Source organism: Alexandromys fortis, unplaced genomic scaffold (genome assembly GCF_014885135.2).
Source record: "Alexandromys fortis isolate MF-2015 unplaced genomic scaffold, M_Fortis_MF-2015_v1.1 scaffold_3, whole genome shotgun sequence".
Classification (NCBI taxonomy): domain Eukaryota; kingdom Metazoa; phylum Chordata; class Mammalia; order Rodentia; family Cricetidae; genus Alexandromys; species Alexandromys fortis.
The window spans coordinates 12315350-12342327 of NW_026067909.1; the positions used below are offsets into that span (position 1 = coordinate 12315350).

Here is a 26978-nt window from a genome sequence, read left to right on the forward strand (position 1 = left end):
CCTATGAAGGGGCCCCAAGAAGGAGCAGGCCCACAAAGGGTGACATAGTAAAGGGGCAGAGGTGTCTCTGAACTGCGTGTGCACCCCTCACTGGGTTTCCATGTTGGTCTCTGACTGGGTACCCCAGTGGCACTCACAGTGAGAGCCAGTACGCAGAAGCACCTGGTGAGTGTCTGCAGAGAGAGTGGTAACCATCATGGCTGTAGGAGTCACAGTAAGCAGGAGCCTTGCGTGTCTGTGAAAGGAAAAAGGATGGAAGGTGTGAGGACACAAGCATGAGCAAGCCCTAGGACCCCGGCTGCCCTGCTTGTCAGTGAAGGAAGGGGGCAGGAGCTGCTGGAACAAAGAAGCCCCAAAGTGCAGCCCAGAGTGACAGAAGTCTGATTTCTTTTCCCCTCATGTAGTATACAATGTATACTTCCACCCACTCTGACATACAAGGCCTGTGTGTGTGTGTGTGTCTGGTGTGGATTCATGTGGAGGTCATAGGTCAAGATCTAGCATCTTCCTCGGTCACTCTCCACCTTACTCTTTGAAATAAGGCCTCTCACTGACCCTGAAGCTCTCCAATTAGGCCTGGCTGGCTAGTTAGCGAGAGCACCAGGGATCCCCTCCCTCCAGTGCTTCTGGGCCGGAATTTGCACACCTTTATGCCTGTCTCTTTACAGGGTGCTGGGAACCAATCTCAATTTCTACTGCCTTTGTGCAGACATTTAGGTACCAGCTGTGCCTTGGGGCTCTTCAGTTTATCTGTGATGCCCTACCCTCTGGGGCTTGAGACTTGAACTAGGAGACAGCAAAAGAAGAGAGGGATAGCGGAGGGGCTTAAGAGCCCAACTTGGGAGCACCCCACTCCGAGAGAAGAACCGACCACTCAGCCACATCCACAGTGCTGGGGGAAGCTGGGAAATGCAGTTCTAGCTCCCACCTCAGTCATGCCTCCTTTAAGCCCAGGAGGGGATTCCTTGCTCTGTAAGAAGTGGGGTGTTTCTCTGCTCTGTAAGAAGTGGGGTGCTCTATCTCTGCCTCTAAACATATACAGACCCGGGACCTCTCTCAGAAACCTGCACAGGGAGGGGTGAGTTAAAAAACAATGCTGACCTTGGAATGAGAGAGGGGAGAGACTGAAAAGAGACTCGCCTGCCCCCCCACCCCCCCACCCCCAGAGCTCAGGCCTTTGCTTCAAGCCATTTGCTCAGTTCCTCTCAAAGTTCCGCAGGACTCGGAAGGAGGCGGGGCAGGGAATCTTGTCTGTGAGGGGAATACCTTGAAGCTCACTGCGCTCTGTGCTGCTTCCAGCATTTGCAGCTTTACAGCCCCCCCCCCAGCCCCGTGCCATCTGCTAATCTAATTACAATAGTCATATCGTCTCCAGCGATCTTACATCTGAACCTGCTGAGTCAGGGAAGCAGGCTTAATGAGGAGCGTTAATCATGTGTGCTTAGTTTAGCCCTTTTTTGTTTAATGGAAAGCAACCGTCGTCGGGATATTAATCCTGATCATGTCTCTCTAGGATAAGTCCATCATCGGAAATCTCTGAGATGAGAGGCCTGCCAGCCTGGGCACCAACATTTGGGCAAGCAGGTCTAGCAGATTCCACCTGAGGCGGCTTGAAGGCTCACACTCACGGTCCCTGCTCTGAAGAGCCTTACTTACCCTTTCACGCTAGGGCCCAGGAGTCCACCTGTGTTTTAGAGTGAGCTCTTTGCTCTATGGTCAACCCAGGGTTCCCAGCGTCCCCACATTTTTGCAGACTTGGGCCTCCAAATCATCTTGTCTCCCCAGATGTGTACCTATGCAGAGTGAGTGTCACCCTGCCAGGGGCAAGTCAGGTTGATCCAACCTTTTGCCCATTCAGTGTATGGGCTGTGGCTTTGCTGAATGGTGTCTCTCTTCCCTCTGCAGAAACCCGTGCTGACCGCAGCAAGAAACTCTTCCGGCATTACACAGTGGGCTCTTATGACAGCTTCGATGCTGCCAGGTAAGGCATGCGTCTGTCTTCTGGGGAACTCCAGCCTCCGGTGTTCCTGCATGCCTTGGGAAGAGGTGTCTGCTGTGCAGCTCGAGGACACCTTTGCTTTGTTGTTCATGTGTCGTCTCTGCTGGGGTTGTATCGGCCAACCATTTACAAGAGAACCTGTCACAGACGGGGCCTGCATGCAGTTGCCTGTGGAGGAAGCCCCCATGAGAGGGCAATGAACTTTAAGGAAGAGGGAGGGATGGCTTTATTGAGAAAAAAAAAAAAACAATTGAGATGGGATAGCAGGGCAGAGTTGGGGGCCGGAAGCAGAGTGATGGGCGTCCTCCAATAACTATTGAGTCTATCCCGGTTCTGGGCTTCCCCCTCACCTACGTGTGTCCATATTCTTGTGGTGCTTTCTGCCGACTGGAGTTTTGTTAATGAAATCTTGCTCTTCTTAATGGGAAGGACCCCAAGTTGGCAGGTATTCTAGGCTCACGGGGTTCGGAGTTTGTAGAAAGCTGCGTGTTTCCCATGGTATGGCAGCCACAGCATACAGGATGAAATCTTCCCACAGAAACCATGCTCGGACAACAACTGTTGCGAGAACCCCTGGGTCTCTGTGTCCTGCCTCCCTACCTCTAAGTGGAGCCAAAACTGGGACAGTGGCTCCAACAGCAGGCCAAGGTTGACAGCTTTTCTGTTGCTCAGGTCGCTTCCCTGTGCTTCAATCAGTTACAATGGTTCACATCCTGGGAGTGAAGTTCATCTGTCCCTTTCTCTGTCACAAGCCACAGTTCTGATGACACACTGGGACAGAGGTCTAAGGGAATGCCTGGTCTAGACAGGTTCATCCTGGGTGTAGGGATCAAGGATGCGTGGGGATGCATGTGTGACTTGAGAAAGACAAAGTCGTACAGGTACATGACGACTGTCCCCCACGAGGGCCCTCTGCCCAGCCCTGCTGGGCAGCCAACCATGAAACCAAGAGACTGAGAGGCTATCAGCTAGATCCCATCTGAGGAGGGCCACCACAGGAGGGCCCAGCACCCTGCACTGGGCTCCCCCTACTCTAGGGAATCTGGTGGTCAGTTCTTGCCTCTTTCTATAACTCCTGTCTCTTGCTGAGGGTTCTACCTGAGTCTGTTACTAAGACAAGAGTCCCCAGTGTGTGCTTTCCCATTTTGAGGTGCAGAGTTCAGCGAGGTTAGCACATTGACCAGAACCACCTCTGACTGGTTCTGAAGCCTGCCCACTGCAAGGAAAGTCCCCAGCAGCAGTCATTCCCGTGGGTCGCTCCCCAGAGCTACTGGCAGCCATTCGTTTTTCTTCTGTGACTCAACCCCCTGGCATTTTACCCATTGGTGGATCCTTGGGTGATGTCCGCCATGATGAACGCCGTGCCGTGGGCAATCCTGTTTGAACGTGTTTTCGGTTCTTTGAGTTGTGTGCCGAAGAACACAGCTGCTGTCTGATTTGGTATTCATACTGTCTGTCCTCAGTCACTCTCAGAAACAAGATAGACTAGGCTGGATGTGGTGGTACTTGGGTGTAATCCCAACATTCTGGAAGCTGAGACAGAAGGCTGATGAGTTCAAGGCCATCCTGATCTACTTAGTGAAACTGTCTCATAAAAAAGAGAGGAAAGAGCTCCATCAGGAGTCCCATGCCCCTACCCTGCCTCCTTCCATTGTCTCTATCCCTTTTTGTTGTTTCCTAGGAAACTGGGGATGGCATCCAGGACCTGGCATATGCTAGGCAAATGCTGGTCTTGCATTGATCTACACTCTAGTTTCCACTGCCCCCTTCCCTGACTTGGTATCCAATGTGACCTGTAACCAGGCCCTGTGCATAGGGAACTGTACACTGGAAAGGAAACTCAGGGCCAGTGACTTCTGGGAAACCTGGCCAGTATGGGCCCTTAACAGGTAGCCACAGTCAGCAGCAGCGGCCCATATGTCCATCTGACAAAGAAGGCCCAGGCAGAGCTGGTAGAGAGCTGGGGAAGACTGTCACCATGGCGACGTGAAGGGCTATTTAGGCAGGGAGAGATAGGCCCTGTGGGGAGGGGGAACCCTAAGATGGAAGTCTCCTAGCAGTGACCACTTTTAGGGTGGGCCATTGATGGAGCATGCCTGGGCCACAGAGCCATGCACAGGTATCTTGCTGTGTGCACAGCCATGGGGATGGCTGTGTAGGCATACTCTGCTCCTTCGTCAGCCACCTCCCCGCAGAGCAGTGCCGGCACTTGACCTGGAAAGCAGAGAGGACAAGGTAGGGCTAGGGGCATGACCCCAGACAGAGGCACATCACAAAACTTCCATCAGGAGCAGGCGCAGGTCATCTGGACAGAGCCACATGGGGTTTACGCAGCGATGCAACCATGGAGAGTAGTGCCAAGCTGGGACCAGCTAGCAGCTTCCGAGCCAAGGGCAGAAGATTCTAGATTAACGGTCGGGTTGGGCAAGTGGTGGGCCTCCCCTGACCTGCCATTTCAGATAAAAGAAACAAGAGTGACATCTGCACCATTCATCTGTCCCCTCAGCAGCACCAGCCACCGTGTCTCATACCATCGGCAGCCTGGGAAAGGAAGGTCACTCAGAGCAGTAGAAAAATATGGAAACTGAATTAGGGGTCAAGTGATGGGGTGAGTCCCCAGCCTCATAAGCACTTAGGCCTGCGTGTGAGGCTGGGACAACTGGAGGTCAAGATATTTCTGCTCACAATGGCCCTGGCGTAAATGGGCCTGTGAGGAGAAGTCTTGGTGAAGATAGAATCCTTGCTGCCCAAAGCATCACTGGGAAGGAAAACCCTGCTTTTGTGGCTGACAAAAGGCCATCGAGCTTGCTCATCCAGATGTAGGCAATAAGAAGGGAGCTGGCTTTGACCACGAAGTGACCGGCAAGGCAGGTAGACTCAGGAGTTTGTGGGCGGAGAGGCAGAATGGTCTCCCATGTAACAGAACTTCCAACAGCTGCATGGCCCTGGTGGGTGGGGGCAGGAGAAGGACAGGCTAGCCATCACTCATTTGACTGAGCAGGCAGGAGGCGTCTGGGGAGGTGGGCAGCTGCAGTGCAGAGCGTACATCAGTTCATTAGGAAAGGCCAAAAGCACAACAGAAACCCAGCCACTGTCCCGCCCCACCGGCCAATTAGCCGGTCTGTGTGGTGTGGCTGTGGTCTTTGCGAGTGCCAACAAATGAGGCCGCGTGGCTGCAGATGCTAATGTAATTAAAGAAAATGGGATGGGAAGGAAGGCGCAATGGAGACATTTTCCGAATCAGCCGAAAGCCATCTCCCCTTCCCACCCCTTCGTGTGTCATGTTAGCCCAGAGGTTCAGCGCTGAAGAGATGAACGAGTAAAACAAGCCCAGGCGTTAGCACATGTGTCCGGTTCCCCCTGTAGGTGGAAGATTTAGATGATAGGGATTTAGAAATAGACACAGCAGTCAGAGTCAGACAACTGAGGTCCTGGGGTCACCACTGTGCAGGACTTTGCAGGTATCTGAGGTCAGTGTTAAAAGCCAACTCTACACGAGGTGGCAACTGCAAGTCCTCATTCTTCATTAATCAGGTCCCCGCCTCATCAGCATAGGACTCCAGGAGGAGATACCTGGCTGGGCAGAGGAACCTCGGGGTTGTTATACGCTGAACAAGTTCCATTCATCCACCCATTTTTCCTACCACCCATCCACTCATGTATTCATCTGTACATACATACATACTTACATACACACACACATACACACACACACCTGTTCGCCCATTCACTATTCATGCAGCTGTTTATCTACCCACTCAGCTGTCCATCAATCTAAGACCTGTTTGCTCATCTATCCATTACCCATTCATCTATATAACCCTGTATCCATCTGCCCATCCATCCATTCATCTTCCGTTCATCCATCGGTCTCTACATCTACTCACCCTTCCTCTCTTCCATTTGTCTAACCATCCACTCAGTCATCATATTCTTCTACCTGTGCACCCATCCATGAATCCACCACCCATCCACCTACCTATCCATCCATCTGACCATCCCGCCATCTCCCCATCATCATCCATCCACCCATCTCCCCACCTATGCCTCTGTCCACTCATCCATCAACTCACCCATTCATTCATCTGTTGACTCCATCTCCCATCCCTCACCAGTCCATCCATTCACCCAGCCATAACTAGTCATCATTCATTAGCCCACCCACATTCATCCTTCCCATCGACCTTATTCATCTTCCATCTGTCTAACCAGCAGTGACCAAGACTTGTTTATTCTGAGAGTTAAAGATTGTGAGGTCATGGGTTGATGGCTCAGTGGCTAAAGCACTTGCCATGCAGCGAGAGGACTGGAGTTCTGATCCCTAGATCAAAGGCACCAGGGTTGCCTGTAATCCTAACACTCAGGAGCAGAGATGGGATTTCCTACACAAGATGGCTCAGAAATTAGCTGGAGCTGGAGGACTCTGGGCTCATCAAGAGACCCTGTCCCCATAAATAAAGTCATTAATGGAGGCATCCAGCGTCAACTTTGAACCTCCACATATACATACACACATACACATTCATCATGCATACATTTGCCAACACACATGAACATGCATATACATGTATACATTCACATATAAATGCACACACACACACAAACAAAGATTTTTAGGTCAACAAGAGAAACGATCTTAGATCTATTACAAGCAGTAGTCTTTTTTGTGAAGACAAACAGTGAATTCACTCAGTACACCAGGGAGTTGCCCCAGCTGTCAGTTAGTGCTCTGAGCAGACCGGCAGACCTTGAGCGCCAGAGCAAGCCGTGTGAGGCCAGAGCAAATGTCCCTGAGGACAAACTTGGGGTGACTCCCAGAGGCTGAGGAGGAGCCAGCCATTCAGACAAGGCTCAGAAACTGCAAAAACATTGAGGTTGATAGAGAACACAAGATGGCAAGGGGCAAGGAACACACAGAAGATGATGGCTTAGGAGCCCCAGGCTTTGGGGTGTCATCAGCACATTTAGTGGGAAGATACTGGAGCCCGTGTTACCTGGACCAACACAAGACAAGCAGAGGAGTGAATGGAGACCAGTGAGGAGACTGCCCTGTCTTCTGCGCTGAGCCCCAGTTGTGTGCACTGGTAGAGGTGAGGACAGAGCAGAACGTGGATCTGAGGTGACATCGGAATGAACAGAGCCCAGGGTGTGGGTGAGGGAAAGCAAGGTGGACCCATTCTCCAGGCTCTCTGAGGTTTTCTAGGGAGGAGCTAGTAAGGCAGCAGGTGGGCTCCAGACCGGGGACTCACTGGCAGCAAAGTTCTCACGGTCCCCACTACATAGCTACAACCTGCTTAGAAGGAACACCTTCAAGACCACATGCCAGGCAAGCCACTTCCATTACCACTCCTCCTTGGGAAAACCAATTTCCTCCTGGAGACTGATCTGGGAAGGCAGCAGATTGCACCTCTTCAACAGGTGACTGCCTGCTACCCAGAGTAACTTATTTTCACGGCTTTCAAGTATCATTTGAATGTTTTTGAACTGGGAATAGAAAAGACACACTTGGTAAATGAGATGATACGGTGCGAAGAACAGGTCCCTTCTCCCTCCATCCCACCCAGCTCAAGTTCTTCCCAGACAGAACCTTCCTCACTGGATTCCTGAGGCTCTTTCTAGAGAAGGACTTTGTCTGTATGATGCTATAAGAAGTCTCTGTGTGGAGGGAGAGGTGTACTTTGTGTACACATACGTGTCGAAGTCAAGGGACTCATTGGGTCCCTTGAAAACAAGTGTTCTTAACCTCTGAGCCATCTCTCTAGCCCTGAGATTTATTTTCCTTTATTCATGTGTACAGGAGTGTCTGGGTGTGTGGGTATGCACATGTGTGTAAGTGCCCTCACAGGCCAGAAGAGGGCATCAGGTGCCTGGGAGCTGGAATTACAGGCAGTTGTGAATCACCCAACTTGGGGGCTGGAACCTGAATTCTGGTCCTTCGCAAAAATAGCACATGCTTTTGACGCTTTGACTCTCAACCTTCCTAATGCTTTGACCCTTTAATACAATACAGTTCTTCATGGTGCAGTGACCCCCTGCTATAAAATTATTTTAGTTGCTACTTCATAACTGTAATTTTGCTACTGTTATGAATCATGATATAAATATCAGCTATGCAGGATATTTGATATGCAACCCACAGATTGAGAACCACTGTCTTGATGGCTGAACCATCTCTCCGGGCCCCACCTCCTTATTTTTTGCAACAGAATCTCTCACAAATCCAGTATTTACCAGTTCAGCTATTGGATGGCCAGTGTGCTCCTGCAAGCCTTGTGGGTCCACCTCCCAGCACAGGGATTGCAGGCATGTATTACCACACCTGGCTTTGTATGAGTGTCGGGGACCTGGACGCAGGTCCTCGTGGTTGTATTGACTAAGCCATCTTCCTATTCTCCACAAAGCCTTTTCAAAGCTCCTGAAAAAAAATAAAAGCCCAATATTCTCTCTCCAGTTGAATCACTATGTGACCTTGGACACTCAACTCTTCTCTCTGAGCCTTCAGAGTTGTTGTCTGCAAGACAGAAACACACCCAACCTGTTCCATCTCCAGTTGTGTTTGTGTTAAGAATGAATGAGAAACTATGTTGCATGCTTGCAACACCAAGACACATGTGCCACATAAACCCAGAGGGCTATCAGCTGTAAGTGACACCTGTGAGTAGCTGGCTTTCCTTTGAAACCCCGCACCTTGTGTCTAGAACACTGCCCTTAGTAAGAAGTAAATGGTAAGAAACAGTAATTGCCCCGTTCTTCTTCCACCATTATGTATTTGTTGTTGACCGACTCGAAGAATAGAGAGCCAAGACTGAGCGTGTACAGGGCAGACACAGAAGGAAGCATCCCCAGTCTGCTCAGTTGACGACCAGCTCTAGCGGTTAATAGTGGAGCTTGCATAGCTGCTGTTTTGGGACATGGTTTGGGACTACAAAAGAGACTGTGTGCCTGAGTGATGGTGACATTGAGTGTCTTCCTCAGTCATTCTTCATCTTCTTTTCTTGAGGCTCGGTCTCTCACTGAGACCTGAGCTCTGTGATCAGCTAGCTTGGCTAGCTAGTGAGCACCTGGGCTCTGCTTCCCAGTGCTGGAGTTACAGTTATGCACCGCCACTCCCAGCTTGTCCGCGGGTGCTGGGAATCTGAGCTCAGGACCTCCCGAGTGCACAGTAAGCACTCCACCTGTCCAAGCCAGCTCCCCTGCCTTTGGGTTCATGCTTGATGTCCTGTGGTTCTCTCTTTGGGTTTTTCTGACAGGATTTGGTGCTTTGGCAAATTTTTGCAACTGAGGGGAATGGGAGCCCTGTAGGCACCAATGAAGGGGAGGTTGGCACCATCACCTGGCTGGCTCTTCTCTCATTCTCCCAGTATGATACATAGGAAGTCAGGTCTCCATGTGGGTGCATCCTTTCCCCAGGGACTATACCTCAGTCTGCGCCTTTCATGGTCTCCCTCCAAACTTCAGTTCTCTGTGGTCTCCATCCTGAAGGACAACCTGGAAGGCCTGGGCGCTCCTCTCCTGCATCTTTCCCTCACTCGGTTTATTTTTTAATATTTATTTATTTATTTATTTATTATACAATATTCTGTCCTGTGTATGCCTGCAGGCCAGAAGAGGGCACCAGACCCCATTACAGATGCTTGTGAGCCACCATGTGGTTGCTGGGAATCGAACTCAGGACCGTTGGAAGAGCAGGCAATGCTCTTAACCTCTGAGCCATCTCTCCAGCCCCCCTCACTTGGTTTATAACAAGAGTTGGGAATGTCCTGTTTCCTCCCTACCCTTGCCATGTTGCCCAACTTTTTGTAACCTTTCCACATCTGGCTTCCTGGGGACCCTTCCTCTTCTCCATCTCTTTGGACTCAGATTTTTCCCTTCAGAAACACCAAGCCATGTGTGTAAGGAAAAGAGCCAATCCATTTGGGCCAATCACGAGGACAGAACTAGAACCGGAAAACAGCCCTTCCCTTCCCAGCCTCGTCTGCAGGTGGTGGTGCACACTCTGGAGGACCTGAGCTCAGATTCCCATTGCCCATCCAGCCATTTGGTTGACTTTCTGCCCTTATTCCATTCATGGTTTCCCCAACTTTACAATAGCCCCTCCTTATTTCTTCATATCATTGTGAAACCGCATTGATTCTGCTGGAGAGAACCTGGCCTCATAGTTCCGCCTGCCCACAAGTCTGAATAGGTGTTGCTATTTCTCCAAATTGTCTGCTTTCAGATAACACCCCCATTCTTTCTCCACTTAATACATTTTAGACAAAACACAATTCGACTATGACCATAACAACAGCAAAAGGAAGGAAGGGAGAGAGTGGGGAGGAAAGAAAGGAAGAAGAGGGCAGAAGAAGGGACAACTAGAAATCACAGGAAGCACAAAAGTCACCTATAAAAACCACAGCCTTAACCGTCAACATGGGATTACTTTCCTCTGCATTACTGTTTACATTTCGTTAATATATTTTTGCTTTCATCATATTTAAATCTTTTAGTTTTTATCAGTCCAGCTAAGTAGTTCAAAACCCTAATTGGAACAACACGGATGTTTGCATCCACACCAGAAGTGGGGCTCAGATTCCAGTTCCTCCTACAGACAGGAGAAGGGTCTTCCCAGTACCACAGCCCAACAGGCTCTCTTCCTTCCTTCTCTCAGTTGCTCAAAGTCAGCCCACATTTAAGTGTTATACAAGAATCATGATTTTCTGCATGAATTTTTGTTGTTCTGTTTTCCTTTTCCCAGAAATTCTAGTTGCCTTTATTTTTCCTTTTGTAGCAGAATTAGGTCTTGGTTAGCAAGCCACTAAACGTCCCTCCTGCCTGTGGCGCATGCTAAGAATGTGCGCTATTCCTAAGAGACTCTTGGACGTTACGCTCCTATCTGGACTCCAGCGCTCAGCGCTCAGAAGTAGCAGTTTGCAGTTTCGCCCCTCATTAATTTAAGAAATGAGCGAATAGTTCCTCAGGCGTTGCCCTGGTTCTGATGGTTACATCCTCAAAAACCTTTAACAAAACGGACCTGAAGTGTAAGCGCTCTGTCTGCAGTCTCTGGCTTTAAAATTCCGGGCTCGGAGTCATTTGTCCTCTGAACTGGAGCAGACTCACTTCATGATGTGAGCCACGATGCTCTCCGATCTTCCTCCCACTGTCCCTGCCCCTCTGTTCTCTCTGAAAGTTTGTAGAAAGGTCAGGGGTTTTTTTTGTCTCCTTAACATCTTGATGCCTTGGCATGCGGACCTTAGCCTGACCTCTCAACCGTTGTTTACTGCCCCTGAGCTCCTTCCGACTCAGCAACCTCGGAGAGTCTCTCTCTCCATCCATCCATCCATCCATCCATCCATCCATCCATCCATCCATCCATCCCTCTCTCCCACCCTCTCTCATACACATCTTTCTGCATTTCCCAGGAATTGCTTAGAATTATTCTGCCCTTCACTACTCCAGTTCTTTCCCTTCTTTTTCTAGAGGACTCCCCAGTTCCCTAGCCACCTGTAGAAATTGTCTAGATAGTCACTTTGTCACTGTCCAGGGGCTGTTGGTTTCATGGCAGGGTGAGCTGCTGACACTTCAGAGAAGTGTTGCTGAAAGCCTCTGAGAATAGACTGGATAGTGCCAGTGTTCACAGAAGCTTCTGCATGGGGCTGCCCTCCAGGCACTGCCTGGGTGGAATGTAGGTTCCTTCTAGTAAATGCCAGGCAGAGCAATGGAAGGAAGTCATGCTCCTGGCTTGCTCCCCACCAGAGGTCATAAACAGACAAAGCTGGTTTCTCGAACTCTCCTGCTAGGCATGTATCAGGATCCAAAGGACATGGGTGTGTTCTAGTTTTGTTTCTGTTGCTATGGATAAACACCCTGCCCGAATGGAACTTGCGGTCCTTTATAAAGGGTTTATAACATACTACACTTTAGTCTGTCCATGAGAGAACTCAAGGCAGGAACCTGGAGGCAGGAACTGAAGCAGGGGCCATGGAGCAATGCTGCTTATTGGCTTGTTATTCAAGGTTTGCTCAACATGCTTTGTATACAACCCAGGGTGGCACCTTCCCAGGGCGGCAGTTCCCATGGTGATCTGGGCCCTTCCATATCAATTATTAATCAACACAGACTTGCCCACTGGCCAATCCGATGGAGACAGTTCTTCAGTTGAGGTTCTCTCTTCCCAAATAACCACAGGTTTGTGTCAGGTTGATAATGAAAACTGACCATCCCAGAAGGACTGTGTTTTGTTCCAGAGCGAGCACACAGATGGCCAGGTGATGGGCAGGAGTGATGGGCATCCCCGGGATGATACATGCAGCTGAGTCATGCACAGAAGTGACTGTGTGGCTGGGGAGAGGTGAAGCCATGAACCCAGACTGATTACTTAGGGGACCATGTTTATCCCCAGCCATGTTAATCACCACTCACCAGCTCTGTGACCCTGCCAGGACCACTCAGTCCTCTGACTCAGGTGCTGACCTGCCTCCACCGCAGGGCATCGAGAGTCAGAGCCCCCGTGTACACAGAAAGCTGAACACCGGGCACTTAGTCCTGGGTCACCCTGGCATATGAGCCCGTTGGGATGGCCAGGCTCTGGCCCAGCCTCCTCCCTCTCCAGGATCTGGCTGTTTGACATTAGCATCCTCTGGCCTCACGGCAGCCAACATCCCAGCATTTATTACTTTTCTGGTCACTGGGACTTAACACCTAACAAAAAGAAAATTAATGGAGGGGCGGTCTGTCCCATCTCTTGGTGCAGAAGAATGCTGTCTGTCATGGCAGGGGAGGCACAGCTGAAGGAACAGCTTTGTCCCTGGCACCAACCAGGAAACAGAGATGGGGATGCCCATGCTTGGCTGCTGGTCCCCTTTTTATTCAGTCAGGGACCCCAGCCTGTCGGTTAGTGCTGCCCACATTCAGGGAGGGACTTCTCTCCTCAGTTCAGCCTCTCTAGAGGGGGCTAGAGAGTCGATGGATATATCGCTTGCCTTCCTCTCAGTAAGCTGTGGGTTCCATTCTCAGCACTGTGTACATTGGATGATGTAGCACCTGTAACCCTGGTGCTCAGGAGGTAGAAACAGGAGGATCAGGGATTTAAGGTCATCCTCAGCTACAGAGAGAGTTGGAGGGCTGCCTGGGCTATAGAGGTCCTATCAAGAAAAAAAAATAAGTAAATAATAACAATAAACCCTCTGGAGCTGGGCAGTGGTGACGCATGACTTTAAACCCAGCACTCAGGAGGCAGAGGCTGTGAGTTTGAGACCAACCTGGTCTACAAGAGTTAGTTCCAAGACAGGCTCCAAAGCTACAGAGAAACTCTGTCTTGGGAAAAAAAAAAAAAAAAAAAAAAAAACCTCCATCTCTTAGACCCAAAGTGAAGTGTGTGTTTCCTAGGAAGTTCTGAATCCCAGCAAGTTGATGGCGATGAACCATTGTGACCCCCAGCCCTTCCTGGTGTTGAGGATCTAATTTAGGCTTTCCTTTCTCAGAGCACATGAGGTGATGGAAGGGGTGGGGCTCTGCTGGTGTCCAACTTAGGGCTCTGAAACAGAATGGCTTCCTGGGGAAGAGAAGGCAAGCTCCTGGTGCCTGGCCTGAGGACCAAGCTCAAAACCACTCCTTATGGAGCTTGGAACGACTGACTTCTGGGTTGGGGCTTTCCCCTATGGCTCCTGAGTGTGTCCCACTGGGGCCTGGAACAGAGAAGCCCAGCTGTTCACTGAAGGATTGCTCAATGGCACCGTGGGATCAGGCGGGACAATCATGCACTTCCGTCCAGGACAGATTCCATCCTGGCATCCATCCCTGCAGGGAGGTGCCTGGCTCAACACTCTCAGGCCACATTTAGCACTTTTCCCAGGTGGCGAGTGGGTGTCCTGATGGGGGAGAGCAGGCAGATGGGTGGGGCGATGGAGAAGCCTCCAAGCAGTTGCTAGGGGAGGCTGGCATTCAGGCGTACCTCTCGGCCACACCCCGCGGAACTGCCCCTGACCCTCCGGTTATGTGGAGAGGCCAACCAGGGTAGGTGTCACCATGAGCTTCCTGTCTCCCCACGTCCCTTATCTACACCAGCAGCAAAAGAAGGGTGTTGATCCTGTTGTCCCTGGAATTTTCCATGGTCACAGCTACCAAAGGCATCTTCTGCCTGCTAAGCCCGTGCTGTATGGGGCCCCCTGTCTCCCTTCCTTACAGCTGTCCTGAACGGTAGCATTTACCCATTTCTATAGTGTGAGAGCTCTGCCCCTCCAGTCTCCAACTGCTGATGTGTTTACTGATCCTCGAGCTGAGGAAACATGCTTACAGCCAGGCCTGGCAAGCTGGCATGCTGCAGCACACCCCCGGTCAGCGCCATGTCCCTCTTATGCCTCCTTCCCCAGCTCCACCATGGCAGGCCCTCGATTCAAGAACTGAGTGACTCAAGCGTCCTTCAGAAGGGGTGATCTACACACCTGATAGGGCCCAGTCTGGGAGTTCCAATGCCAGAATTCTTCTTCCTTATTCTGACACGGACTCCCTGTGTGGACCTCAGTTTCCCGACCTGTCAATGGTTATACTCTCCTCATGGTCTTTTCCTATTTTCACTTTTTGGATATTTGGTCAGAAGCTACTATAACTACTGATAAGTATTCACTGTAAGTGAATATCACTGAAGGTCTCCATGAGTGCGCATGATTGGAGCTCACTGCTAGGGGCTGTTGTCAGCGTTTGCCACCAACGGGCGTGTCAAATGGTCTCCATGCAGCAGAGATGGCTCAGCGGTATAAGGCACTTGGCATGCAAGGATGAGAAACCAAGTAAAGCTGGATGCAGAGGCAAGCATCTGTAACCCTAACTCTTCTGTGGTAAGATGAAAGAGAGAGACAGGATTCCCAGACATTCATGGGTCTGCTAGCCTGCTGCAGGCAGTGGTAGAGCCGTTAGCAGCCCTCTCTCAGACAGAAAGAAAGGCAAAGACTGACTGGCATGGTTTTCCTCTGACCTCACATGTGCCCCATGGCACAAGCTCCCCACCACACACACACACAAAACAGGGAAATGCTGGCATGACTGGACATAAGCAACAGCATCATGGGTGAACACGTGGTACAATCGTTATAAGTGGACAAGGCAGTGGTCACCATGAACATCTGCAACTTTTGACCCTGAGGCAGATCTAGCAGGACTAGTTTTCAGGTCCACAGAGGTGTCTGCAGAACAGCCAAGGTGTTGGGTGCTTGTGAACCCCTCAGATCCTGAATTTCTGGTAAACAATTTGTAATGCTTGCAGCTGCTCTGAGCATGAGACCCTCAGGAGTTCCTGACGGCAGGGGAGTGGTTTCCGGTGTGTTTAGCTGAGGCGTGGCTATTGGTTAAGGATCCTATATAAGCGGCTCTGGTACACAATAAAGGGGCATTCTGGTTTCAAGGATGACCTGTGTCTCTGTCTGTGTGTCTTTGTGTGTTTCAATCTCCAGCCTCTTGCCGGTTTATGAACTGTATGGTAGCACATAGAGCGCAGATGGGCATGGTGCACTACAGCAAGGTGAGCAGGAATTCTGTTAAGCTGATGTCCAGGCATGTGCAACCCATCCAAGTGCCAGACAGTAAGAGGATGAGGCAGCCAGGCCTGTGTGTCTCTGCAGGATGAGGTGGGCACACAGCAGGCTCTCAGCAAATGTCCATACTGATCTCCACCTTTGGCAAAATTCGGGTGCTTTGTCCTCCTCTAGGCAATAGCAGCCTTTGGTGCCTGACTCAGGAGCAGAGAGAATGGGACCCATCTGACTCACCATTGCCTGCGTGAAGTACAGTAGTCAAGTGGTTGATCTGCATTCGCTTGTATCCCCACCCTGTATCCATGCCAGCTCGACTTGTCTTCTTCCCATACCACCTAGGGTAGGGACTGGCAAATGTTCTCAGAAAAGTGGGAAAGAAAGGAGATTAATAGATGATTGGCTTGATAGATGGGTGGAAGAATGAAGATAGATTGGTGGGTAGGTAGATGGATATATATTAGAGTGATGGATGGATAGATGGATCATGAATTTTGGATGTCAGATGGGTTGATGATGAATCAACAAATGTTCGATGGATGATGGATGATAAATGAATGGGTAGATGGATGGGTTAATGGTTGTTAAATGGATCATAAAGACAGACAAACAGACACAGACAGATATTAAATGGATGTATATTAGATGATGGATGGTTGGATGGTTGGATGGATGGATGGATAGATGAAGGATGGATAGGTGGATGATGGGTGGGTGGATGATGGATGAATGGATGGATGCTGGATGGATAGATAACTGGATGATGAATGGGTGGATGGATGATGGATGGATAGATAACTGTAATGATGGATGTTTGGATGGATGGATGGATTTGTGGATGTAATTATAGATGGATGAATTGGTGGATAAATGGATGGGTGGGTGGGTGGATGGGTGGATAGATGGATGCACTGATATGTGGTTAAGTGGGTAGGAAGGAAAGATGCTCAGGTGGGGCACAATGCTGAGGCTTCTTTCTAGGCAGAACTGTGCACCCTGTTGGCTCTTAATAAATCTCCCTATGAGGAGGGTAAGGAACAGTGTGGCCCTGAGTAGGAAAAGATTAGGTACCTAGTGCCAAGCATCACACCATGCAAAGGGTTCGGGGCCGTCAAAGAGGTTACCCAGCCCCACACAACTCCACTGCCCTGCTTCCTCAAAGGCAACAGCAAGCACCTGGCTTCACTGTCAGTTAGAAGGCAGCACAACATGGTCAGGTCTGCAGGAGAGCTCACCTATGAGAGCCACTTCTGTCTCTGAGACTTCCTCTTGGGGCATTTGGGCTCGGTAGCCAGGCTGTCCATACTCCTTGGCAGCCAGTCAGATCCACAGTGCTTAACTCTTCAGGACACATGCTGGTTAAAACCTGATTCTGCTAACCAAGGTCAAAACTGAGGCTGTCGTGGTAGCCAGAAGCCTGGCAGAGCAGATGGCACTCTTGTGCCCCGGATTCCCTGGCCTGGACTTGGCCCTAAGGAGGAGCAATATTTGTGGATGCGCAGGACTCAGTGACAAACAAAAAGGCCAAGCCAGGGGAAAGCAGGGCTATGTTCTAGGGGGGCACCTGGGACAGGAGAGAAGAGAATTAGGTAGACTTAGAGCATGTCCCCTTGGGAGGGCTCAAGTGTGGATCCCTCTGGCACTGCCAGGCACTTGGCTAGGATTGAAGTCAGGTGTTAGTCAGGGACTGGGAAAGATTGAGGCACAGGAACGGCCACAGCTTTGGCTGCATCTTTCTGCACCATGTCCTTCCTGCCCATCAGCTGCAGGAACTGGGGGCCTTGCTCAACCCTCCCTAGTGGTAGAGCAGAAGGGGATACATGGACCCTTCGTTCCTTGGATGAAGACATGGGGGAATGGGATAGAAGGGCCACAGCAGTTGCAGGGACAGACTGGAACCTCAGCACACTGGAAGGCTGGGTGGGACATTCATGTACCCTTCTTGGTGCTCTGCCTCCAGCCCTCTGGGGTGAGTCACCGGGTCCCTTCCCATCACTGTGGTTTGTGTCCTGGTATGTGAAAAGTGACATATAGGAGCCAGCCTACCTCAGCTGAAGTGAGTCTTAAACGTTCATGATTTGTGATTCTGGGGGCGTTTCTCACTTTTCAAGTGGAGTGAGGGGCTCGATTAATGAGGCAGTGAGAACCCTAGAGGGGTCACATCTGTAAAAAGAGAGCAAATACCTGAGAGACTTAGTCATCTCATTCATCAACCCATCCATTCATTTGTCCATCCATCAATCAACTCACTCTTTTATCCTCTGTCCATCCATCCATCCATATGTTCATTCATCATTAACCTATCTAGTCATTCGTCTATCCATCCATCCATCTAAAAATTCACTTACTAGAACTGGAGAGATGGCTCAACTGTTAACAGCACTTGCTGTTCTTGCAGAGGATCTGGGTTCAATCCCCAGATCCCTCATAAGGTGGCTCACAGTGCCTGTATCTTCATTTCCAGGGGATCAGACACCCTCTTATGGCCTCCAAAAGCACTTGCTCCATATACATGGTATACATCCAGACAAGCAGGAAAACACATAAACATATAAATATTAAAACACTTAAATGCATGCACTTGTGCATAGCTATATATCATATGGCTTGCACAAATGGTCAGCCAAACAGTGGTCTCCAAAGATGTTTGTCAACTTCTAAGGCAAAAAGAGGGCTTGGCAGATCTGGCGACGCTAAGGCTGTTGCTATAAAGGATGGTCCTGGCATTCCTAGGAAATGCCTAGATGCCATCTCATGTCTCCTAAGAGGACAGAGCTAGAGAAGGCCCTGTGACCACAGAGGCAAGACCTAGGGAGATGCAGCTGTAACTCCAGTGACATCTGGAGCCACTAGAAGCCAGAGAAGGGCAACAGACCCTCACCCAGAACCTCCTTAAAAAGTGTGGCCTGTGTTGCCGTGATCCCTTCCAGGGACAACTGGGGACACCCTCTCAGCCTTGAGCTCTGTGATGAAGCAGGTTTCTGATGATTGCAGCTGCCAAGCATATATTTGTCTGTCACAGCAGCTGTAGGGAACTCATACTGTCTGTGTTGGAGACTTGCAAAGGACATTTATATAGGCAGGAAGACACACCATCCATGAAGGACATGGACAGTGGGGAGAGCTGAGAAGAGGAGCTGCAGATGGGGAGGATGGGGAGGCAGAGGGTGGGTTGCCAGATTACATGAAGATATCATTGCAAATCTTTCTAGAAGGGATGAAGAGAGAAAAAGGTAGAGGAGGAAGGGAGGGCCAAAGAACAGCAGACATCACTGTCAGTTTCTGACCCACATGTGAGCCTGGCAGAGAGCTATCTAGAAGGCTGCAATCAGCATGGAGATGCCCCCTTAGAGGTGCCCTGGGAGGGTAGAGCCCACAGGATGCCCAGCCCTCTCAGCTTTGTTCTTCTCCAGTTGATCCACCATACACAGGCATTCTCTTACTTTCTATGCCTCAGTTTCTCCTTATTGCAAGATGAGTCCTGACCCCAGTCATGAGTGAGGACACACAGCATACAGCATCCACCTCCATGTCATTGTCCCCTGTCCTTCCAATATCCTGCTGTGAGGTGGGGCTCACCATAGATCTGTCATTCCTTCTTCCTCTTCCTCTCCTGGATCATGGATGTGAGCGTGTCCCCAGCAATGCTGGCCCATCTGCAAGGATGAAGGCTCAGGCTTCTCAACTGGTCTCATGGCTAGGAGCAAACCGGAACTTCTGCTTGCCCATGGTCATGGACATTTTAAGAAAAAAAATGGCATATTTGGTGTGAGGAGCCTCTGAAAACCTGTGCTCATGTGGCTCATGGGAGCTGCCATTGCTCAGCACGGCCTAGACCCTCATGGTCCGTGGCTCCCCACTGCCCTTCTTCTCTTGAGATGTTGTGTTCTATGCAATAGGCCCTCTCTAGCCGGGTGAACAGCGGACCCAGGGTGCAGTGCCTGTTCTGTGTACTCAGGATCCTGGGCACAGCTGTGTGGGGCTTGGGGGCTGCTGGAACGAGTACCATGGATAGGCAGCTTAAAGAGGGGGGTATGGTATTCCACGGCTAGGAGGATGAGCCCCAAATCTGTGTGGGTTCCAGACTGTTTCCTTTACAGACCCTGAAGGGGAGCCACTCAGGTCTTCTTCCTCTTTGGGTGGCTCCATGCCAGTGACTAGTGACTGCACCCCTCTGTCCTCAGGACTTTTCTGTCCCTTTATGTCTGATATAAGAACACTCATTGGATTTAGGGTACCCTCTGTGTGCGTGCATGCACACATGGAGGTCAGAGAACGACCTGTGGGAGTTGGTCTCCTTCTCCCACCATGCGGGTCCCAGCGATTTAACTCAGGTTACTAGGCTTAGAAGCAAGTGTCTTTACCTGATGGGCCATCTCACTATCCCATAACATCTTTTTATTTTAAGATTTATTTGTTTATTTATTTGTGTGTATTTACCCACATTTATGTATATGAACCATGTGCATGCAGTACATACTGAGGCCAGAAGAGGGCATCAGATCCTCTGGAACTGGAATTTAGATGGTTGTGTGTTGTGGGTGCTGAAACAGCTCTTAACTGATGAGCCATTTCTCCAGCCCTAAGCCTGTAACATCTTAATGGTATCTGCAAAACCTCTGTTACCAGGCAGGTCACACACTGCAATTCTGGGTAGACATGAATTGGGGGACACTGTCCATCCTCAGTCACTGGTCATGTCTTCCCCGGGAACACTGGTTCTCTTGGCACAGCTTTCTTGACTGGCAGCTGCCTGTGCCACCCCCCACTTTCCTAGACCTTTCTCTGTGTGTCTCTTGCCAAGGTCCAGTAGCATGATCATGGGGTCCAGGCTGAGCAGTGTACCATGGCAGATACACTGGGCCTGTGATCTTGAGAGCAGATGCCTTAAGGACAGACAGAGTATCCAGATACCTGAGGAAGGAGCGTGTCCCTGGAGCTGTGAGCCAGCAGCGAGGTTATCAGGAGGATGTGGTGCCCTTGCCTACCCTCAAGGGCAGGCTGGATTGCTTGGTCCAGTGGGTACGCTGTTCTTAGTGAGTGCCCCGGGGGACTACAGATAGAAGAGCACTCAGCCAGAGCAGACCACAGCCCAGCAGGGCATCATGGGTGCAGAGGGAGGGGCCAGCCACAGATCTGAAGGATAATCAGATGTGGGGACAAAATTTGGAAAACTTAGAGAACAGGAAAGAAATGAAAAAAAGAAACTACAGAGGTCAGGGGCCAGAGGACCGGGATAACCTCATACCTGCGGCCTGTCAGAGAGCTTGCCTGCATCTTTGGGGGATCCAGCAACACCACTGAACTGGCAGCAGTGACTAGAGCCAGAGACTAGAGCTAGGGAAGGAGCTAGAGGAAGGGAGGGGGAGAGGAGGCCTGGAGCCTCCTGCACAGATAAGGACTTGAGACAAACAGCTCTTCCTCAGGGAGGGACTAGCAAGTATCTGGGGATATCTACAGTGTCTGGGGACAGACATATTTGTGGACAAATTGGGAGTACCCCCAGTCTGTGAGAGTCTGGCCAGCACAGGTGACAGACTCCTGGAAGAGCCCAAGAGAGGCCTCTGATGGGTCAGGCTGTGGGTGACCAGTGGCCATCACTTCTTTGACAGCCTTAAGGCACATGTCTCACAAACAGTGGTCTTCCTTAGACGAGGCCACTCAAGAAGCCAGGCTCACTGTCACCTTGTGGGGCCAGGTGTGCAGTCTCCAAGTCAGGACCGTAAAGTGTCATCAGAGGAGGGTCGTGGAATTTTATTTGAGCAGGCAACTGTCTGAATAGCAGATAGCCAACCAGAGTTGGTGGCCGCCCAGCCCTCAGGATACTCAGAGAGCAAGGGCTAATGGCCATGCACTGGGGGCAGGGAAGGAAGTTGGTAACTGGCTGGACAGGCTGAGTCCTGGAGGTTCCTCAGGGCATGGTACAGGACCCAGATGTGGCTGAGCGGCCATCAATTTGGAGAGAGTTATATAACAGGTTCAAATCCCCACATAGCTGCCAGCGGTCAGGCCCAGGCCCTGCCTTGACTTCCCCTGACCACACTGTGGCTAGGATCCTATCTATCACTCACCACTAACATTATCTTCCTAAAGATGCCATCACTCTGGTTGGCCTTATTCCCAACCATCTGTATGCAAGACAGCTTAGCTGGGATGCTCAGGAATCTGGAACACTCAGAGAACTCGTAAAACTCAAAGCAGCTAAGCCCAGGAAAGACGGTTGTCTTTAACCTCTGTCCATGACATACAAGGGGCTGTGATTAGATCTTCCTGGAGGGCCAGGCACAGCCCATCCTTCTTCCTGCCTGTTTGTTCCTCTCCATATATATCAGTCTGTGTCCACTAGGAAACATTTGGCTATAACAAATCTCACGTGATGAAACTGCAACCTCGGTGGTCAGTCTGGAAGTGGCCAAAGCCAGTATTTGTTCCATGGGTCAGTTGCTACCCGCCAGTCTCTTGGCTCTTTATTCGTGGTTGCAAAGTGGCTGCTAGCGCTCCCGTTTTCACACCACCATAACACATCTCTGCAGGGATGCTGGGGAAGGCAGTGCTTCTCCAGTGCCCCAAGTCGTTGAAGAATTCCCAGAGACCCTGGTAGATCTGTTCTCTAATCTCATTGGCTAAAACCATGTCCTATAGCCGCAGCTGTTCGTGCCGCATGGGAGAGTGGGAAATCAGGTGGCTAGCTTTTTCAGAGTCTGTGGAAGGACGTAAACCAGGGGATGGAATAGAGACTGTGCTGGAAGCTGGATGTGAGGGAGGAATGGGATGAGGCTTGGCCTCAGCGCTGCAGGCACCAGCGTCACTTGAGGGACATCCAAAGAGCCTCCTAGACATGACGACTGTTTGAAATGGGCTTTAAGGGGTGAATACGAGTTGAACAGCTAGAGTTAGCGAGCAGGAGCCAGAGTGCAGGCTGGAATATAGCTCAGTGGCAAAGGGCTGGCCTAGCATGTGTGAAGCCCTGGGTTCAGTTCCCTGCACATAGAAGTGTGGGTGTAAGAAAGGCTCTCCATTCAGACAGAATCCCGGGGCACCCCTGGTTGAATCTCTCACACTTGACATCAGCTGTGTGCTTGTTTCTGTGTGGAACCCTCATTTCTCCTCTCATTGGCCAACCCATGGGATCGGGGTGCCACCTCCTTTGGGGCTTTTCTTTTAGGCTTTGGACATGATCTACTGACAGAGTATCAGAGCATCCGAGATGCTATGTGGTAGCTCAGCCACTTCTCAGCTGAGCTGCTGGAGCCAGCTCTGTCATCCGGGGGCGGGGGGAGTTGTGAGCATTCAGGACCCTCTAGCTGGGCAGCATCCAGGTCACGGGACACTGCCTCCTGCACGCGCCCCCACCCCTAGCTGGACTTTATCTGCGGGTATGTTCCTTCTCTATGTCTCCATGCCTTTGATCCTCTGGTCTATAAAGAGCCACTATCTATCGTAGTGATTCACATCTGTACTCAGAAAGCTGAGGCAGGAGGATTGCTATAAGTGTGAGGCCAGCCTGAGCTACATGGTGAGTTCCAGGCCATTGGGCTTATATGGTGAGATTGTGTCTCCAATAAGACCAAAGAAGGAAAGTCACTTTCTCTTAGGGAAACCGGAGGCTCAGTCTGTTCTGCTGAGAGCATTCGGAGCCCATGAACACAGTCATTATGATAATTGGCATATTAATTTCCACTTGATAATTATTGCTCAGGAAAACCGAGTCCAGGCAGCCCTCAACTGTGAGTCAAGCTCGGGGAGGGCGAGAGGGCACTTTGCTTTGTGCAGAGGGCTCTCCATCCCAGCCTTCAGACCTTTCCAGGCAAGACACGGGTGATCTGGTTTCTCCACATCGCTCCCTGGCATATTAATCCAGGCACACCTGTACCGGCAGTGTCACAGCTTCTGAGGAAAATGAAGTCTTCTCATAGCTTCTGCTGTAGGCAGGGCCATATCACATAGGTGTGGTATTTGTGTCTCTCCTACATCCTGACAGATTACTGAAGACATGGCCTGAGAAAACCCAGCCCAAGGCCCACTGTATGTTTGTCAATAAAACTTTATTGGAACAAAACAGAGCCCATGTTTTCTCTTGTTAGCAGGACTGCTTCAGAATCACACTGGGTCTTTATAGGAAAAGCCATCAGCCACTGATCTGGAATATGGAGATCTTAAAGTGCTTCCTCTGCCTGGGGGTGGTGGCAGCTCTGGGGCCTTCAAGGAGTTCAAGGCCAGACTCCCCTATACGGTGAGTCTGCCCCAAGCTACATGAGGCCCTGTGTAAAATAAATAAATAATAATAAAAAGCCCAAATAAGTAGAGCCAGGAATGTGGCTCAAAGTGCTGGACTGACATGCAGAAAGCCTTGGGTTCAATCTCCTGCACCTCAAAAAAAAAAAACAGGTGTGATGATGCATGCCTAAAATCTCGGCACTGGGAAGGTGGAGGCAGGAGGGCCAGGAGTTCAAGGCCAGCCTCGGCTACATAGTAAGTTTGAGGCCAGTGTCAATTAATAGAGACCCTGTTTCTATAAAAGGAGAGAAAGAAGGAGGGCAGCAGAAAGGACAGGCTCCATCTCAATGCCTCTAGGACTCCTAATCTACTTTTGTAAGCACCACTATGGTGACAGTGTCCTCTCTCTGAGTGCCAGCACCTGGGGAGGAGCTAAAGGGATTCCACCCACAGTGAACCCCACAGGCTTCCTGTGGCCCCACCAGATGACAGTGCTGCTATGGAGTTCTTTTCAGTTCTGTGTTGAGGCACATCCACGGAGCTTGGTATAGCATGGCTGTGCAGGCTGGTGGCCTGTGCCAGGCAGCCTACGTGTGCCAGAGGCAACCCTGTCCCCATGTGTGCAAACACAGTGCCATGTTCACACCTCAGAGCTTGCTTATGGAAGAACACGGTCTGACGCTGTGGTGCTCCCAAGCAGACGGAGCGGGCAACAGCAGGCGGGTATGGGGCCAGCTGTGATTCGGTCTTGTGACTTGGACCTAACCTGTGCTTCTCAAGGCATTCAGGGTGGGTAAGCCTTGTGGGGCCTCCTCACTAGGATCTGGGGTTCCAACAGACAGTCACACGTTTTTAGTTGTCATTTATTGTATTTATTTGTGTATGGGAGTCCACATTCCAAGGCACTCATGTGGAGGTCAGAAGACAACTTGCGGGAGGCAGTTCTCTCCTTCCACGTGTGGGTCCTAGGGATCAATCAGGTTGGCAGGCTCAGTAGCAAGTGCCTTCACCTGCTGAGCTGTCTCACTGATTCCAATGGTTTACATCGAGGGTGGCCCCTACTTCACCCCACAGACCAGAGTTGGGGGCTAGCCATGTAAGAAGAGCCAGTGCCTATTTCCTGGCCTGTTTGTGTGGTCCTTTTGGGCTAGCGTAGAGACAGCCAGATGGGGCAGGCCTGATCTGTCGTTCTAATTAGTAGATGGAGGGAAAGGCACAAACAGACCTGCTCTCAGCAAAATACCAGGCAGCTGGGCTGCCCTGTGGTGATTCTAAAGAATGTTCCACACAGCGTGGAGGCTGGGGTTCCAGAGCAGACTTGGCCTGGATGCTCTCCCAGTCTGGAGGCTCCCCAGGCCACAAAAGCAGGTGCCATAGGGAGCAGAGTTTTCACTGGAGCCCAGATTGACCTCCTGCAGGAGTAACCTGGGAGGGAGCGACTCCTGATTCTAAAAATGAAAGTCCCTTGTCCCATCAGAACAGGGCAGGGAGCTTACCCATGCCTCACTGGCTACACTAAGATGTCACTCAGGGAACCAGTAGCTACTAAGACCCTCAGGTCAGTGGATGACCATGTGTGGGCATTCTGCCCAGAACAGGCTGCTCAGTCTTGCCAGGGCCAGCATCCATAAGGCACCCCAGTCACTGAAGGACCTATGTTATGACAACAATCTGGCTCCCAAAGTTCGTGGCAGCTTTGCGCAGAGAGCATGGGCCATGCCAAGACACCGTGGTTAATGAGTGGGACCTGCCCACAGAAGGGGAGATGGCAGCCCGGCTGGAGTACAGGGAGTTGAGAGGGGCAGGGGCCAGATCATGGTGGAGATTTTAGATATTATTCCCAAAATGCTGAAGCTCTGCAGAAAGAGTACTTTAAATGGGAAAGGTAATACTGTCTGATTTAAGGTGAGGTGTGTGTGTGTGTGTGTGTGTGTGTGTGTATACATACATGCATACATACAATGAAGAGTGAATTTAGGGGAGACCCAGCATTAGGTCTCTATGGGCCTTTGCAGGACTCGGAAGGGTATCTTGAGAAAGCACACAAGTGTTTTCTCTGTCTTGGTCTCCTGAGCCATGCTGTCTCAGGGACAGAGTGGAGCGCCTGCGGGGTAGTTCCTGGAGAATGGCACCCAAATGGTCTCCATTTTCTCTGGCACTTACCCCGTCTCCTCAGTTGTTAGCTTGAATCAGCTTCTCCCAGAGTGCTGTGGGCCACCCTACCTCTTGCCTTTCTGGAGATGTCTAGTTGGGCTCATGGAGGGAAACCTCAGGCCACAGGGGCAAGATCCTAGGTTCCTGAAAGCTCCAGAATGAAGGAGGCTGCTGTCCCTCCCTCATGGGTCCCTGACCCTCATCTGCCTCCTCAGTGGAACACCTTGTGTCTAGCCTACAGGTATGTCCTACCACGTGCTCCAAGCAGAGCACCTAAGACTCCTGCTAACACCCACATGAGGGCGGGGTGCACATGGCAATATCTATATTTGTGTGTTACATTCCCAGGATGCAGCAGGCTCTTGGAGGTACAGGAGCTTTCTCCCAAGCTCACAGGCTTCCAGGTCCTGCTCTGTGCCTGACCCCTCTCAAATAAACGTTTCCTCACCAGCCAGGGTGGGTTAAAGCTGCAACCAACACCAACATTACAAGCGAGGATGGCAAGCCAGCAAGGGGACTCTTGCTAAGGACCCTGTGTGGGTTCAGGACACTGGGACGCATCCCACCTGGGGTCTGGGTCCCCCTTCCCTACTCTGTGCATGGTTCCCTCATTTTAGCTGGGAGCGGCCGTCATTGTCATCAAGGCAAGGTGCGTTTGGAGCCATCTTCCTGAAGCGTGCTTGGCAGGTACCACACCGGATGGTGCTTAGGCAACACTCGTGGGTGACTTATTGCAAGGTAATGAGACGATTTAATTCGAATCGAGTTCTCTGCTCATGGTCGTTGCCATCAGGAAGAAGTTGTATTGCTTATCACGTTAGCAACGAGGAAGGAGATGGTTGTAATAAACACCGGCAGGACGTTTTCATAATGGCCCATCTGAGAAATGGCATAGGCAAGCATGCGTCTGAGGAGCGTGTGTGCGGTCTCCACGGGAAGGGGTGGAGCCTCCATTCATCCAGAGAAAGAGTGGCTCCCAGGAGCCAGGAGGAGTGAAGCCCATGCCTGTCTCCATCGCTTACCCACAGGTGACACAACTCCGGTTCCCATTAGCATCCTTAGTTGACTGTCACTGAAAGCCCAAGTGGCACCCGGCATGAGAC

General features: G+C 50.8%; 1 protein-coding gene across 5 annotated transcripts in view; it reads left to right on the forward strand.

Annotated features, from left to right (window-relative positions):
* The window catches only part of Shank2 (SH3 and multiple ankyrin repeat domains 2), a 434250-nt gene that overhangs the window by 267756 nt on the left and 139516 nt on the right, over positions 1-26978 (forward strand). For all 5 annotated transcript variants that reach the window (XM_050137009.1, XM_050137013.1, XM_050137010.1 and 2 more), the window contains exon 15: positions 1906-1981. In XM_050137009.1, the coding sequence (XP_049992966.1) occupies positions 1906-1981 (76 nt within the window). The remainder of the gene's footprint in view (positions 1-1905; positions 1982-26978) is intronic.